The sequence below is a fragment of the Schistocerca nitens genome, chromosome 1 (assembly GCF_023898315.1).
Source record: "Schistocerca nitens isolate TAMUIC-IGC-003100 chromosome 1, iqSchNite1.1, whole genome shotgun sequence".
Lineage (NCBI taxonomy): Eukaryota > Metazoa > Arthropoda > Insecta > Orthoptera > Acrididae > Schistocerca > Schistocerca nitens.
The window spans coordinates 223,666,730-223,682,304 of NC_064614.1; the positions used below are offsets into that span (position 1 = coordinate 223,666,730).

At 40.4% G+C, this 15,575-nt stretch overlaps 1 protein-coding gene across 1 annotated transcript in view; it reads right to left on the reverse strand.

The window, feature by feature from the left end:
* Positions 1-860: 860 nt before the first annotated feature.
* The window catches only part of LOC126237927 (polycystin-2-like), a 150,683-nt gene continuing 135,968 nt past the window's right edge, over positions 861-15,575 (reverse strand). The window contains exons 7-10 of the mRNA XM_049947759.1: positions 2,026-2,178; positions 1,732-1,940; positions 1,513-1,643; positions 861-913 (exon numbers count right to left, since the gene is read on the reverse strand). Coding sequence (XP_049803716.1) covers positions 861-913; positions 1,513-1,643; positions 1,732-1,940; positions 2,026-2,178 — 546 coding nt within the window. The remainder of the gene's footprint in view (positions 914-1,512; positions 1,644-1,731; positions 1,941-2,025; positions 2,179-15,575) is intronic.

Below are 15,575 nucleotides of genomic sequence, written 5' to 3' on the forward strand. Positions count from 1 at the left end.
TGTAGTAAGCTCACAAAAAGGTGCAAAACGATGCAATAAACTGTGCTATTTTGCTTTATTCCATGTCCCCAAATGCATCTATTGACCTGTCCAAAAACAGCTATATTTTTAGAAAGATATTGAATTTTAAAATACTTTCTTTTATTATTACTGCTATAGCTGACTTAAAAATGAAGAAACTACTTTATTCTGCATACTTCCACTCATAATCAGGCATGGACTCATTTTCTGGAGACAGTGTACAAGGACAGTATTTTCAAAATACAGTAGTTTGTAATAAGAATTGTATCTGGTGTTAATTCTAGAAAATCCTGCAGAGACCTCAAAACTGGGTATTTTAACAACTATTGCACAATATATCATCACCAACATATCTCTTATTCCAAAAAAATAATGAAAAGCATTTATAAGATAAAGACCAAAAGTAACACCGACAAAGATTGCATAGGGCTAACATTATTACAGAACAGATACATGGATGCACATGTGTTCAACAACCTACCAAAGCACATTAAATGCAATGTAGATAATTTGGTCAAGTTTAAGAGTGAACTGAAGAACTTTCTGTTTGGCAACTCCTTCTGCTCCATTGAAAAGAATCTTTGCAGGAACTCTTAAATTTAATGTCTTAGTTTAGTTCATAATTAGGAATTATCACTGTGTAATACAGTGATCTGAAGTTATTTTACTGTGTAGCACTTAAATTAAATAAATGAAGTAAAATGTACATCTTTGATTTCTTTCCACACCCCAGAGACCATTCAATTAAACAACAGCTTGTTGTCACTTAACAATTTAGTTAAAATAACTGCACCGACATAAATGGAATATAGTGTTGTTATATTTTCTAGGCAACATACTTACTCTTCAAATTCATCTGCAGACACACCAGAATCTTCTTCTGGTTCCACATCTGTAAACCAATATGGTAATATGTAAGTATTAGGGTACATGAGATTTAACATAAATGACTGTCTCTAATATTAATGCCTGTATTAAGTTAAATATTATTTGAGGCTTGAAAAATTTTAAAAATTGAATCAAAAATATTGGAAAACTTTAGAAATTCTCAATTAGGTACGAAATAAATCACACCAGAATGGTACTTTATTATAGAGAAATTCTCTGATTCAAAGTCAACAATGCCTCTTTCATAAATTCATGGAAGCAAATCTCTCACAGAAATATATCAAACTATCAATTTTTGTTGCAAAATTAACAAGTGCTTGAATAATACAGTAAAAGGTACATTATATTTTACAGACTGACAATTATTGGGGATAAGTGATGAGGTCAAACTTTATATAATTTGAAGGGCGTGCCATACAAATTTGAATAGCTGAATGATGTTTGAATAATTAAAAATAATTTCAAACACATTTTACCCAGTAATGAATTACTTGCTCAATGATATTTTTATTTTGATTTTCAAATTGAATTTTGTTTAACTACTGGGAATTACCAAACTGCCCCTATGACTAGGCCTTAATTAAAATCTGAGTCGTAACCAACCTTCGTCTTCCTTGTCCACCCATCCCATATCACGTAACATTCTGTGTGTGTCATGTTCAGTTACTATTCTTTCTCCTGTGATGTCGTATTTTGCAAAAAACATTTCTATCTCCAAATCTGTAAATTTGCACCTTTAACAAAAATGAATGAAGCAAAAGTCAGAAATGAGATAAGTTACTGGAATTAATGCAGATTGTACTGTTATTTTAACACACTCACTCTCGTAAAATTTCTCTTATATCATTATATGTGAGCTTCTTCTCTTTGTCCTTAGACTTTGACTCATATGTGCTGTATACGCCAAACTTCTCCATCACATTTTTAAAGTGTCTTTTCAAAAAGTCAGTTAAATGTAAATCATCATCCATAACAGCTATCTCAGCTTTTACTTCTGAATATGAATATACAATAATTGCAATAAACATATTCTGAAAATATAAGGCATTTGCTTCACAATTACATTCACCATGGCTGTTGAAACACTTATTCTTATAATTTTTTAAGTAGCCTTACCAATAATATGAGGAAAACAAATACTACATATGCAATATAGTATATAGGAGCAAAAAACCAATCAGCTTTCTGAATTGATTCATAAATATTATATCCCACAATAGTCCGCAAAAGAGTCACCACAGATATTCCAATTCCTCTGAAGTCCCTTGCCTGAAAGATAAATAAATGTTTGTCTTAATAGGACACCCACATATTAGTGATAGAGTCATCAACATTTGTATCATTAGCCTATACTACTTGCTTCATTTCATAAATGGTCATTACTGATAATTTGTGTCAATAAAGAAAAGTGAGAATATTTTTTTTACTTCTCTCTCTCTCTCTCTCTCTCTCTCTCTCTCTCTCTCTCTCTCTCTCTCTCCCCAGAATATGACATGTTAAAAATTGAAAAATTGGCCCGAGAAGCATGCTCAGTTGGCATAATGCACTGTCCATCAAAGGCAGCAATTCAGTTTCAAATACCTTTCCAACAGGCAGTTTTAACTTGTCACATATTCTCATATACTCAGGTGACATACATTCTGCATAGAGTAAAAAGCATTTATTGCAACTTCTCTGTGATTGCCATACACTGTATTACAAACACAATCAAAATTAAAAACAGTTCAAAGAAACAGCTGCATTACTTCTAGTACAAAAAATATTGTGCTCATAAATAATACCTCCAAACCATTTCTGAACTGTAAACGTCATCATCATCTTGTTCACCTCCACTCACCGGCAGAGTCGGCTTGGAACGCATGTCTTTCCGTCACTTCTGTTCATCCAACAACCTCTCTGTCATCACTGTGGCTCAGTCTTTTCCTCAGTTCTGAATGCTTTCTTCCACTCCTCTTTGCCACTTGTTCCTTGGAATTCCCATTGATCTCTCATCATTTTTTTCCTTCTTGTGCATCTTACTAGGCACCATCTTCTTCATGCTCTTCACATACTCATACCATTTCAATCCTTTTTTCTGTCTTAGCCTGTAGCGTGTTTTATTTTTGTATTATTTTCCTAACACTTTCATTTCCCTTCTTTCTCATGTATTTCTTTTTTCCAACACCTATCCAACTTCTCAAAAACTTAATTTTCAATTTCATGCACTTCACTTGTTTTCCCTTGGCCTCATGGAGGTCCTACACACACTCAACATTTCAATGGCTGCTTCACAACCATGCCATGTGCATCCTTCTACCCACATCAGTTCTTCTGAACTATGCAGATGGGCATTTTCATTGCAGCAGATCTCTCATTCCTGTAACCCTCATTACTGCAGTCTCCATTAGCCCTCTGCTCCATCTGTCTCCCCCATCAGAAGCCTACTTCACTCACCCTGTATCCACACCCTCGTCCCAGTGTCTCTTCTTCCTCTGTCTGTCACCCCCTCCAAATACATGATAGTGTGTGTGTGTGTGTGTGTGTGTGTGTGTGTGTGTGTGTGTGTGTGTGTGTGTGTGTGTGTGTAAGTGCACCTGGCAAACTTATTGTGCGAATGTATGAAAAATCACTCATAAAAACAAGACAAGTATGTTCATGAAAAATGGAGCAGATAGATAATACAATATTTTCCATATCAAATGTACCAGTTACACATACTTTTTGTTCACTATATCCATCATGAAGAGATCCTCGAGGATGGTGAACATGTCAACACATGGGAATATATAATACACAAATATTTTTTTAAAAAAGAAGAGATATGCTATTGTTTATTCCACTGATACTAAGTGAAATGGTTCCTATGAATATAGAAAAAGTCAAAAGTTCTGAAACAATTTTCATTTAAGAGATAGTAAAAAACTTGCCCCAAATGTGTAGACATACACCACTGGACATAAAACTTGGCCAGCAGCTGCCTGTTACAAGGTTTATGCCTGCACTGATCATGACATGGGATAAATAATGTGTCCACGTTGATAATACTCTTAAGTCCTCCAATCTACACAATCTGGCATCATTATGGGCTGTGGAAATTCCTGGAGGAAGTCTGTTTTTTTTTTTTTTTTTTTTTTTTTTCAGTCGTTATTCTACATATACACCCATAGTCTAGCGGTAAACAGCATCTTGCAGTAAAAACTGCTTGTTGCCTAAATGTTTATAGCACCTTTCATCTGAATGCTACCATTCTGAGTGTAACGGTAGTACAGCTACAATATATTTTACTTCCTGACAAGTCACTAATGACAGTTCTGTCCCATAACATTTTTATGGCAGATCTCTTAGCAGACTGTCTGCCTTCGAATGCCACATGCATCAGACCCCTCCAGGGCCCAATTGGTGGCCGCTGGCAGTGGCTGCTCAGAGGAGCTGCACTTCCTCACCCTGTGTCAAAAGCATCATCTACTGTTCATTGCTTTGGAGAGTATAAAATACTTTACTGTTGTTGAGTGATGCTCCACAAAAAATACCTACAGTATGATTTGCATTTCAAGCTCAATGGCAATGGAGGCAGACGACCCATTTTTATATGATGAATAATGTATTACATTAATATGCAGTGCTTGAGTATGGCTCAAAATTAATTTTCTAGTTTGTTATTCAATGATAATAGCTCACTACATTGTTTACTGTTATTATTAATGCTTTATATCTCACTTATTTCTCTTTTAGAAATGATGCTTCATGCAATTTTTTGTCAGAAATTTGTATGCTTTTGTGAAGCCACAGCGAGTAAATGTAGAGTAATGAATTTTACTGTTGTTGTTTGATTTCTTATGCTAAATGTATGTGATAAACTGTCTGAATACTTCACAGTGCATTCTCTATGCGATGCAGGCACACAGCACATTTTGAGGTCCATGTATGGATTCATGGAGAACTTAACATTGATCAAAAGTGATATTTAAGGTACTGAATTAGATTTAAATCAACAAAAATGGCTATTTTTGAAGCTACCCAGGGTGGATGAAAGTTGTTAATGCTGGTGTCAACAAGAATCTACAAGGGTGCCTAATTGCTATTAAACAGATTTAGCACAAAGTAACTATATTCATTTCATAACCATTCCTCTGAATTGGGTCCTATGAGATGAACAAAACAAATTCATGTTGTTGATGGTTTAATCATAGTTCTTCAGAGACATTTGTATAGTGGCAAAGCTTGGTATTCGCAAAACAGACATCTGTGACCATTAACACAGCTTTCTGAGTTGAGCTTGTGAGAACACTTAATGTGTAAAGGTTTTCTTTAGATTTTGTTCAAGAATTTCTCCTAACAGTTCACAGCTCCATTTAATGAAATGGAAAAGGGGGACCTAGAGTGTACTGGTCTGCACTGTGATTTGTGAATTGTGGTTTATTAGTCTCATAACGTACATAATATAAATCATTTGATTCATGCACAGGAGACACGTCAAAGTTTTACCATATACATACAGCACCTGATTTTAACAAATGGTATCATAACAATAATACAATATAAAAATACACATACAATAAAAAACTAACAATTAATTACAACTGATTTTAACAAATGGTATCATAATAATAATGCAATTTTGTTACACATACAATAAAAGACTAACAATTAATTACCCCTTGCTCAAATTATCATGTCATCCTCTATGAATTCTTCTACTGAATAGTAGCATTTCTCCCACAGAATCTGCTATAGCCTTATTTTTAGACTCTCTGGCTTCATATTAAATATATTTTTGCCCATTAGCTTGTTGTATATTGTCATCCCCATATACTGTTGAGTTTGCGCATATAATTTCAAATGGTGTGTGGGTAACATAAAATTATTTTTATTTCTTGTGTTGTATGTGTGGTTAAAATGATTTTCCTCAAATACTTTTTGTCTGCTGTGTACAAAGATTATAATTTCATAGATGTATATGGAGGGAACTGTTAGAATTTGCAGGTTCCAAACTAATGGGCGACAAGATTCTGTATGTTGTGCACTACACATGTATCTTATAATTTTCTTTTGCAGTTTCAGTATTCGAGATACACTACTTGAATTTCCCCAGAAAATGATACCATACCTAATGACAGATCCAAAATAACTATGATATGCTATTTTTCGTGTACTCATGTCAGTAGAGTTTGCTAGTATTTGCATTGCAAATGCAAAGCTGCTTAGTTTATTTGATAGGAACTCAATATGTGTACTCCAGTTTAAGTTGTTGTCCACATTTAGTCCTAGGAATTTGACTGTGTTAACTTCTTCCACAGGATGATTGTGATGATGTATTTTAAGATCCACACATTTCAAATGTTTGGTTTTGAAATGTACATTATTGGTTTTTGCAATGTTCAGTTTCAAGCCATTTAACTGGAACCAGTTTTCTAGAGTACCCATTGTGCTCAAATGAAGCTCTGAATGTTTTCTGCATCATCTTCAATTATAACAGAAGTATCATCCTCAAACAGAACTGACGGGGAATTTATATTTATGGGCAAGTCATTTACATAGAATAGGAACAGGATTGGCCCCAAAATGGAGCCTTGAGGCACACCTTGTGATACTGTACTCCATTAGAATAATAATTCGCTGCATTTGATGTGACACTTACCCTTTGCTTTCTGTTGTGCAAGTATGATGTGAGCCGTTTCAGAGCTTTGTCCTTAATCCCATATTTGTTTAATTTGTAGATAAGCAAGTCATGGTTCACTAAGTCAAATGCTTTTGAAAGATCGCAGAAGATACCTGTGACTTTACTCCTCTGATCCAATGATTTGCGTATCTTCTCAATAAAGTTATTTACTGCATCCAGTGTGTTTTTTTCTTTGTTGGAATCCAAAATGGTTACTTACAGTAATATCATTTTTTACGAAAAAATTTTTGATCTGATTTGCCGCTACTTTCTCTAACACTTTTGACAGGATTGGGAGAATAGAAATAGGGTGATTGTTTCCCATATCTTCTCTCAACCCTTTCTTGAACAGAGGTCTCACTTCGGCATATTTTAACACATCAAGAAAGCAACCCTGTTCAAAATATTGGTTGATTATTTTAGCCAGTGGGGGTGCTATTATGTCATATACTGCTTTAATCACTTTACTTGGTGTCCCATCCCACCCAGCAGAATTTTTATTTTTTAAGAACTCACTCCAACCTTGCATCACAGTACGTGAGGTGAAGCACTGAGCCAATGAGAGGCTGCTGGAAGCCAGATTCCCTCATCACATTGTTGGTCACTGAGCCTCAAACACAACATTAAAGATAAAAACAGCTGTTACTTACCCTGAAGTATGGCATGGAACCAAAAAATTAAACTTTACGTCTCAGTGTCTCATCTTACATGAGAATTATGTAGCATAAGTGGAAAGAGAGTCCCAAGTGAATTTAGTGGCACAATTCAGAACTACAAGCATAAGTAAATGCACTATCCAAGGATTACCCAATATTTTCAACCATGGTGCTACACCTTAGCTGTGCTGGGGGCAGCTATGTGGCAAAATGCTTGTCATGCTCGTCACAGACAGGCTCTCGAGGGGGAGATGCAATGCATTAGGTTTTTATGCAGCATTACCTCCCAATACTTTCTAACGTCACCTTTCAGGCTATCTGTATTTAAGACATTGAATTAGATTTAATCTAAAATTCCTCATTTTTGAAGCTTTCTGGTGTGGAAGGGGCCTGTTAGAGCCAGTGGTAGACAATTTCAGAGGAGGGATATCAAAGCTAGTGATATTAGGTTCCACTCATACAGCATAAAGCATATGAAATATTGAGGTATATAATTTTCCATCATGATCACTGCATAATTTCCACAAAACACAAGCAAATAAAACACTTACTTTGATAGTTTTAAGTGAAAACTTATTTCAGTGGAATAAACAGTAACTGAAGCTCAATCTACACATCATGAATCAGTAAGATATCAAACACTCTGCACCTCACAATTAATTGTGTCTATATGCAGTCTTGTGCAACATACAAACAGAATTTCACAACTACTGCAAGAATGCAGAAGTATTTTGTTGGGGATGGAAGCAAGAAAAAACACGGTTAACCAATTATTCGATGCTGACCAACAATCAATTCATTTGACGATTCAGAAGAAAAGAAACTGATAATTATGTTCATTAACATGGACACTAAACTATAAATGTGGGCAATGTGCAATTCTGCATATCCTTCACATATTCAGATCCAGACTTCCAACGCAGCACATTGTCTCATGCTAGATTGGTTGTCCAGATCTGATCATGCAAAATTCCAGCTATAAAAATAGTTGCCACTAATGCAGTTAAGACTTTGCATCATCATAAGCATTGTTTGCCAATTCTGTTGTCATGGTAGATATTTGCGAGTGTAGGGCTTATTGAGCCTGCTAAATTTGTTTTACTTTTCCTTGTCAGCTTGATGAAATAATATGAATAATTTCCACTTATGATACCATACTGGGTTAGTAAAGTAAAACCTTTTGAATCCAAAAAGGTTATTTCATGCATAACCTAACCCTACTCTCATCTTACACATTTCATGCTTCTGCCTAAGCTATGATTATGGCAATGAGAGAGTGTTTACTCCAGCAGTGCCTTGTCTGCTTAGTTGTAAAGGGCTCACTTTCTAAAATGGTAGCTGATTTTGAAATCAGTTCCAACTTTATTACAATGAAATGAATACCCCTAGCTGCATACAGGCGTTGATAAAAGTCAACTGGGACAGTTGAAAATGTGTGCCCTGACTGGACTCGAACCTCGGATCTCCTGCTTACATGGCAGACACTCTATCCATCTGAGCCACCCAGGACACAGAGGATAGTGCGACAGCAGGGCCTTATCTCTGGCATGCCTCCCATGAGACCCACATTCGCAACTTATTGTCCCGCACTATATTCATAGTGCCCCTGCCCATCACACTCATATTACTCGCGGCTTTACTGCTGATTCCCGTAAGAGTTCGGGCACTGTTTGCGCATCCGCACAGAAGAAGATGGTCAAATGGCCATCTCCACACACACACACACACACACATATACAAAGATGATGTGACTTACCGAACGAAAAAACTGGCAGGTCGATACACACAAACAAACACAAACATACACACGAAATTCAAGCTTTCACAACAAACTGTTGTCTCATCAGGAAAGAGGGAAGGAGAGGGAAAGACGAAAGGATGTGGGTTTTAAGGGAGAGGGTAAGGAGTCATTCCAATCCTGGGAGCGGAAAGACTTACCTTGGGGGGAAAAAAGGACAGGTATACACTCGCACACACACACATATATCCATCCACACATATACACAGACACAAGCAGACATTTGTAAAGGCAAAGAGTTTGGGCAGAGATGTCAGTCGAGGCGGAAGTAGAGGCAAAGATGTTGTTGAAAGACAGGTGAGGTATGAGCGGCGGCAAATTGAAATTAGCGGAGATTGAGGCCTGGCAGATAACGAGAAGAGAGGATATACTGAAGGGCAAGTTCCCATCTCCGGAGTTCTGACAGGTTGGTGTTAGTGGGAAGTATCCAGATAACCCAGACAGTGTAACACTGTGCCAAGATGTGCTGGCCGTGCACCAAGGCATGTTTAGCCACAGGGTGATCCTCATTACCAACAAACACTGTCTGCCTGTGTCCATTCATGCGAATGGACAGTTTGTTGCTGGTCATTCCCACATAGAAAGCTTCACAGTGTAGGCAGGTCAGTTGGTAAATCACGTGGGTGCTTTCACACGTGGCTCTGCCTTTGATCGTGTACACCTTCCGGGTTACAGGACTGGAGTAGGTGGTGGTGGGAGGGTGCATGGGACAGGTTTTACACTGGGGGTGGTTACAAGGGTAGGAGCCAGAGGGTAGGGAAGGTGGTTTGGGGATATCATAGGGATGAACTAACAGGTTACGAAGGTTAGGTGGACGGCGGAAAGACACTCTTGGTGGAGTGGGGAGGATTTCATGAAGGATGGATCTCATTTCAGGGCAGGATTTGAGGAAGTCGTATCCCTGCTGGAGAGCCACATTCAGAGTCTGATCCAGTCCCGGAAAGTATCCTGTCACAAGTGGGGCACTTTTGGGGTTCTTCTGTGGGAGGTTCTGGGTTTGAGGAGATGAGGAAGTGGCTCTGGTTATCTGCTTCTGTACCAGGTCGGGAGGGTAGTTGCGAGATGCGAAGGCTGTTTTCAGGTTGTTGGTGTAATGGTTCAGGGATTCCGGACTGGAGCAGATTCGTTTGCCACGAAGACCTAGGCTGTAGGGAAGGACTGTTTGATGTGCAATGGGTGGCAGCTGTCATAATGGAGGTACTGTTGCTTGTTGGTGGGTTTGATGTGGACGGACGTGTGAAGCTGGCCTTTGGACAGGTGGAGGTCAACGTCAAGGAAAGTAGCATGGGATTTGGAGTAGGACCAGGTGAATCTGATGGAACCAAAGGAGTTGAGGTTGGAGAGGAAATTCTGAAGTTCTTCTTCACTGTGAGTCCAGATCATGAAGATGTCATCAATAAATCTGTACCAAACTTTGGATTGGCAGGCCTGGGTAACCAAGAAGGCTTCCTCTAAGTGACCCATGAATAGGTTGGCGTACGAGGGGGCCATCCTGGTGCCCATGGCTGTTCCCTTTAATTGTTGGTATGTCTGGCCTTCGAAAGTGAAGAAGTTGTGGGTCAGGATGAAGCTGGCTAAGGTAATGAGGAAAGAGGTTTTTGGTAGGGTGGCAGGTGATCGGCGTGAAAGGAAGTGCTCCATCGCAGCGAGGCCCTGGACGTGCGGAATATTTGTGTATAAGGAAGTGGGGTCAATGGTTACAAGGATGGTTTCCGCGGGTAACAGACTGGGTAGGGATTCCAGGCGTTCGAGAAAGTGGTTGGTGTCTTTGATGAAGGATGGGAGACTGCATGTAATGGGTTGAAGGTGTTGATCTACGTAGGCAGAGATACGTTCTGTGGGGGCTTGGCAGCTAGCTACAATGGGATGGCCGGGATGATTGGGTTTGTGAATTTTAGGAAGAAGGTAGGGGTGCGGGGTGTTGGTGGGGTCAGGAGGTTGATGGAGTCAGGTGAAAGGTTTTGTAGGGGGCCTAATGTTCTGAGGATTCCTTGAAGCTCCGCCTGGACAACAGGAATGGGATTACCTTGGCAAACTTTGTATGTAGTGTTGTCTGAAAGCTGATGCAGTACCTCAGCCACATACTCCCGACGATCAAGTACCACGGTCGTGGAACCCTTGTCCGCCGGAAGAATGACGATGGATCGGTCAGCCTTCAGATCACGGATAGCCTGGGCTTCAGCAGTGGTGATGTTGGGAGTAGGATTGAGGTTTTCTAAGAAGGATTGAGAGGCAAGGCTGGAAGTCAGAAATTCCTGGAAGGTTTGGAGAGGGTGATTTTGAGGAAGAGGAGGTGGGTCCCGCTGTGACGGAGGACGGAACTGTTCCAGGCAGGGTTCAATTTGGATAGTGTCTTGGGGATTTGGACCATTAGGAGTAGGATTAGGATCATTTTTCTTCGTGGCAAAGTGATATTTCCAGAAGGGAGTACGGGTGTAGGACAGTAAATCTTCGACAAGGGCAGTTTGGTTGAATCTGGGAGTGGGGCTGAAGGTGAGGCCTTTGAATAGGACAGAGGTTTCGGATTGGGAGAGAGGTTTGGAGGGAAGGGTAACTACTGAATTAGAGTGTTGTGGTTCCAGATTGTGTTGATTGGAGTTTTGAGGTTTTGGGAGGAGTGGAGCTGAAAGTGGGAGATTGAATAGATGGGAGAGACTGGGTCTGTGTGCAATGAGAGGAGGTTGAGGTTTGCTGGAAAGGTTTTGAAGGGTGAGTGAGTTGCCTTTCCGGAGGTGGGAAACCAGGAGATTGGATAGTTTTTTGAGGTGGAGGGTGGCATGTTGTTCTAATTTGCGATTGGCCTGTAGGAGGATGCTCTGAACAGCTGGTGTGGATGTGGGAGAGGAAAGATTGAGGACTTTTATGAAGGATAGGAGTTGACGGGTGTGTTCATTGGCTGAGTTGATGTGTAGGTGAAGGATTAGGTGGGTGAGGGCAATGGATTGTTCAGTTTGGAACTGGTATAGGGGCTGATGGAAAGAAGGGTTGCAGCCAGAGATGGGAACTTTAAGTGTGAGGCCTTAGGGGGTAATGCCAAATGTCAGACAAGCCTGAGAAAATAGAATATGGGAGCGTAATCTGTCTAGGGCGAAGGCATGTTTGCAGAGGGAATGTAAATAAAACTTAATGGGGTCGTTGTGGGGGTGATGTGAGGGTGACATGGTATTAGAAGGTGGAAAGTGTAACATGAGGCTGAAATGAAAATGAAAATAAAAATATATGGGGAGAGATAAAGGTGGACTGGAAAGTAACTGGAGATCTGGTGTGAAAAAAGGTGAGAAGGTGTTGGTTACAGCTGGGCTATGTTGGACTTGGGTTGGTAGACAACGATGTGCACAAAGGTTAGGTGGTTGTGTTGCCGCCAAAACACGTTAAAGGACGGAGAAATTCGGGAAAATTTCGAAAAAACTGCGTGTAATATATTAAAAGGAGTGGTTTGTGGTGGCAGATTATGAAAATGAGGCTAACAATTGTCTGACGAGGAAATAATGACGTTAAAACCTGTGGGAAGCGGATAAAAATTATCAGTGATGTGGGAAAAACGGATATGGAAATAAAGCGAAAGTTATTAGAATTAGCCGAAATGGTTGTTTAAAAGGTGAAAGGAACTGTTTGTGAACTAGAAATGGTGGATTTTATAGCGGCGGTAGTGTTGAAAGCGGTAAAAAAAAATTTTTTTTTTGTTATGGTTTGGAAGTGGGTTACGTATTATTAAGGATATATAGGCGGGATAAAATTGTATAGCAGATTACGGTAAAAAGGAGAAGGTGAATACAAAGTGAAACTACTGGCAGAAACAGAAAGAGAAAATAAGACGACAGAAAAAATTTCGAACTGCAATAGTGACAATAACAAACGTAATTGTTGGGTTCAAATTACTGATATCAATATAATAGAGGGAAACATTCCACGTGGGAAAAATATATGTAAAAACAAAGAAGATGTGACTTACCGAAAAATCCACAAACCCAATCATCCCGGCCGCCCCATTGTAGCTGGTTACCAAGCCCCCACAGAACGTATCTCTGCCTACGTAGATCAACACCTTCAACCCATTACATGCAGTCTCCCATCCTTCATCAAAGACACCAACCACTTTCTCGAACGCCTGGAATCCTTACCCAATCTGTTACCCCCGGAAACCATCCTTGTAACCATTGATGCCACTTCCTTAAACACAAATATTCCGCACGTCCAGGGCCTCGCTGCGATGGAGCACTTCCTTTCACGCCGATCACCTGCCACCCTACCTAAAAGCTCTTTCCTCACCACCATCAACTTCTTCACTTTTGAAGGCCAGACATACCAACAATTAAAGGGAACAGCCATGGGTACCAGGATGGCCACCTCGTACGCCAACCTATTCATGGGTCGCTTAGAGGAAGCCATCTTGGTTATCCAGGCCTGCCAACCCAAAGATTGGTACAGATTTATTGATGACATCTTCATGATCTGGACTCACAGTGAAGAAGAACTTCAGAATTTCCTCTCCAACCTCAATTCCTTTGGTTCCATCAGATTCACCTGGTCCTACTCCAAATCCCATGCCACTTTCCTTGACGTTGACCTCCACCTGTCCAATGGCCAGCTTCACACGTCCGTCCACATCAAACCCACCAACAAGCAACAGTACCTGCATTATGACAGCTGCCACCCATTCCACATCAAACGGTCCCTTCCCTACAGCCTAGGTCTTTGTGGCAAACGAATCTGCTCCAGTCCGGAATCCCTGAACCATTACACCAACAACCTGACAACAGCTTTCGCATCTCGCAACTACCCTCCTGACCTGGTACAGAAGCAAATAACCAGAGCCACTTCCTCATCCCCTCGAACCCAGAATCCCCCACAGAAGAACCACAAAAGTGCCCCACTTGTGACAGGATACTTTCCGGGACTGGACCAGACTCTGAATGTGGCTCTCCAGCAGGGATACGACTTGCTCAAATCCTGCCCTAAAATGAGATCCATCCTTCATGAAATCCTCCCCACTCCACCAAGAGTGTCTTTCCGCCGTCCACCTAACCTTCGTAACCTGTTAGTTCATCCCTATGAAATCCCCAAACCACCTTCCCTACCCTCTGGCTCCTATCCTTGTAACCACCCCCGGTGTAAAACCTGTCCCATGCACCCTCCCACCACCACCTACTCCAGTCCTGTAACCCGGAAGGTGTACACGATCAAAGGCAGAGCCACATGTGAAAGCACCCACGTGATTTACCAACTGACCTGCCTACACTGTGATGCATTCTATGTGGGAATGACCAGCAACAAACTGTCCATTCGCATGAATGGACACAGGCAGACAGTGTTTGTTGGTAATGAGGATCACCCTGTGGCTAAACATGCCTTGGTGCACGGCCAGCACATCTTGGCACAGTGTTACACCGTCCGGGTTATCTGGATACTTCCCACCAACACCAACCTATTCGAACTCCGGAGATGGGAACTTGCTCTTCAATATATCCTCTCTTCCTGTTACCCACCAGTCCTCAATCTCCGCTAATTTCAAGTTGCCGCCACTCATACCTGTCGTTCAACAACATCTTTGCCTCTGCACTTCCGCCTCGACTGACATGTCTGCCCAAACTCTTTGTCTTTAAATATGTCTGATTGTGTCTGTATATGTGTGGATGGATATGTGTGTGTGTGCGAGTGTATACCCGTCCTTTTTTCCCCCTAAGGTAACAGGTTCCACAATAAATACTCATAATAGCTTGCACAGTATATATGAGGTGTGATTGGAATGTTTTAAGAATGGGCTTGCAATTGTACAATGGTGGTACTTACATGCTACTGTGATGCACCTCCCTCAAAACAGTCTACTTCTGACTGAACACACAGACTCCAATGGTGTTTCCACTTTTGGAAACATATCTGGAAATTGTTTTCCTGAAGTGTGTTAAGGACACTCTCCTTATTTGCCTGTATGTCTGCAATCAAGTCAAATCGCTTCCCTTTCAGTGAAAATTTCAGTTTAGGAAACAGGTAGAAGTCCACACTGGCCAAATCAATCAGGGGAATATGGCAGTTGAGGAAGCACAGGAATTTTGAATTTGGTCAAAAATTCAACGATGGAGAAGGCACAATGAACTGGAGCATTGTCATGGTGTAGCACCCAACTCCTGTCTTTCCACAATGCAGACCTTTTCTTCCTTAAACGCTCAAGGACACATTTATAGTATTCCTGGTTAATTGTCTGTCCTCCAGGGGTAAATTCATGATGCACATGACCAGTAGAATAAAAAAAAATCACCAACATTGTTTTCACCTTCGACCGACTTTGCCGTGCTTTTTTCGGTTGTGGTGAACCTGGAGTCTTCCACTGCGAAGACTGCACTTTGGTTTCAGGATCATATCTATATACCCACAATTCGTCACCTGTAATTACCCTATTTAACAAATCTGGGTCATTTTTAGTCTGATTAATCAGTTCTTGGTACACTTCTAGTCACTGTTGTCTCTGGGCACGTGACAACACTTTTGGAATCAATTTTGCGGACACTCGATGCATGTCCAGATCGTCAGTTAAAATTCACTGAACTGCATAGAAACTTCATCAGCCATCTCTCTA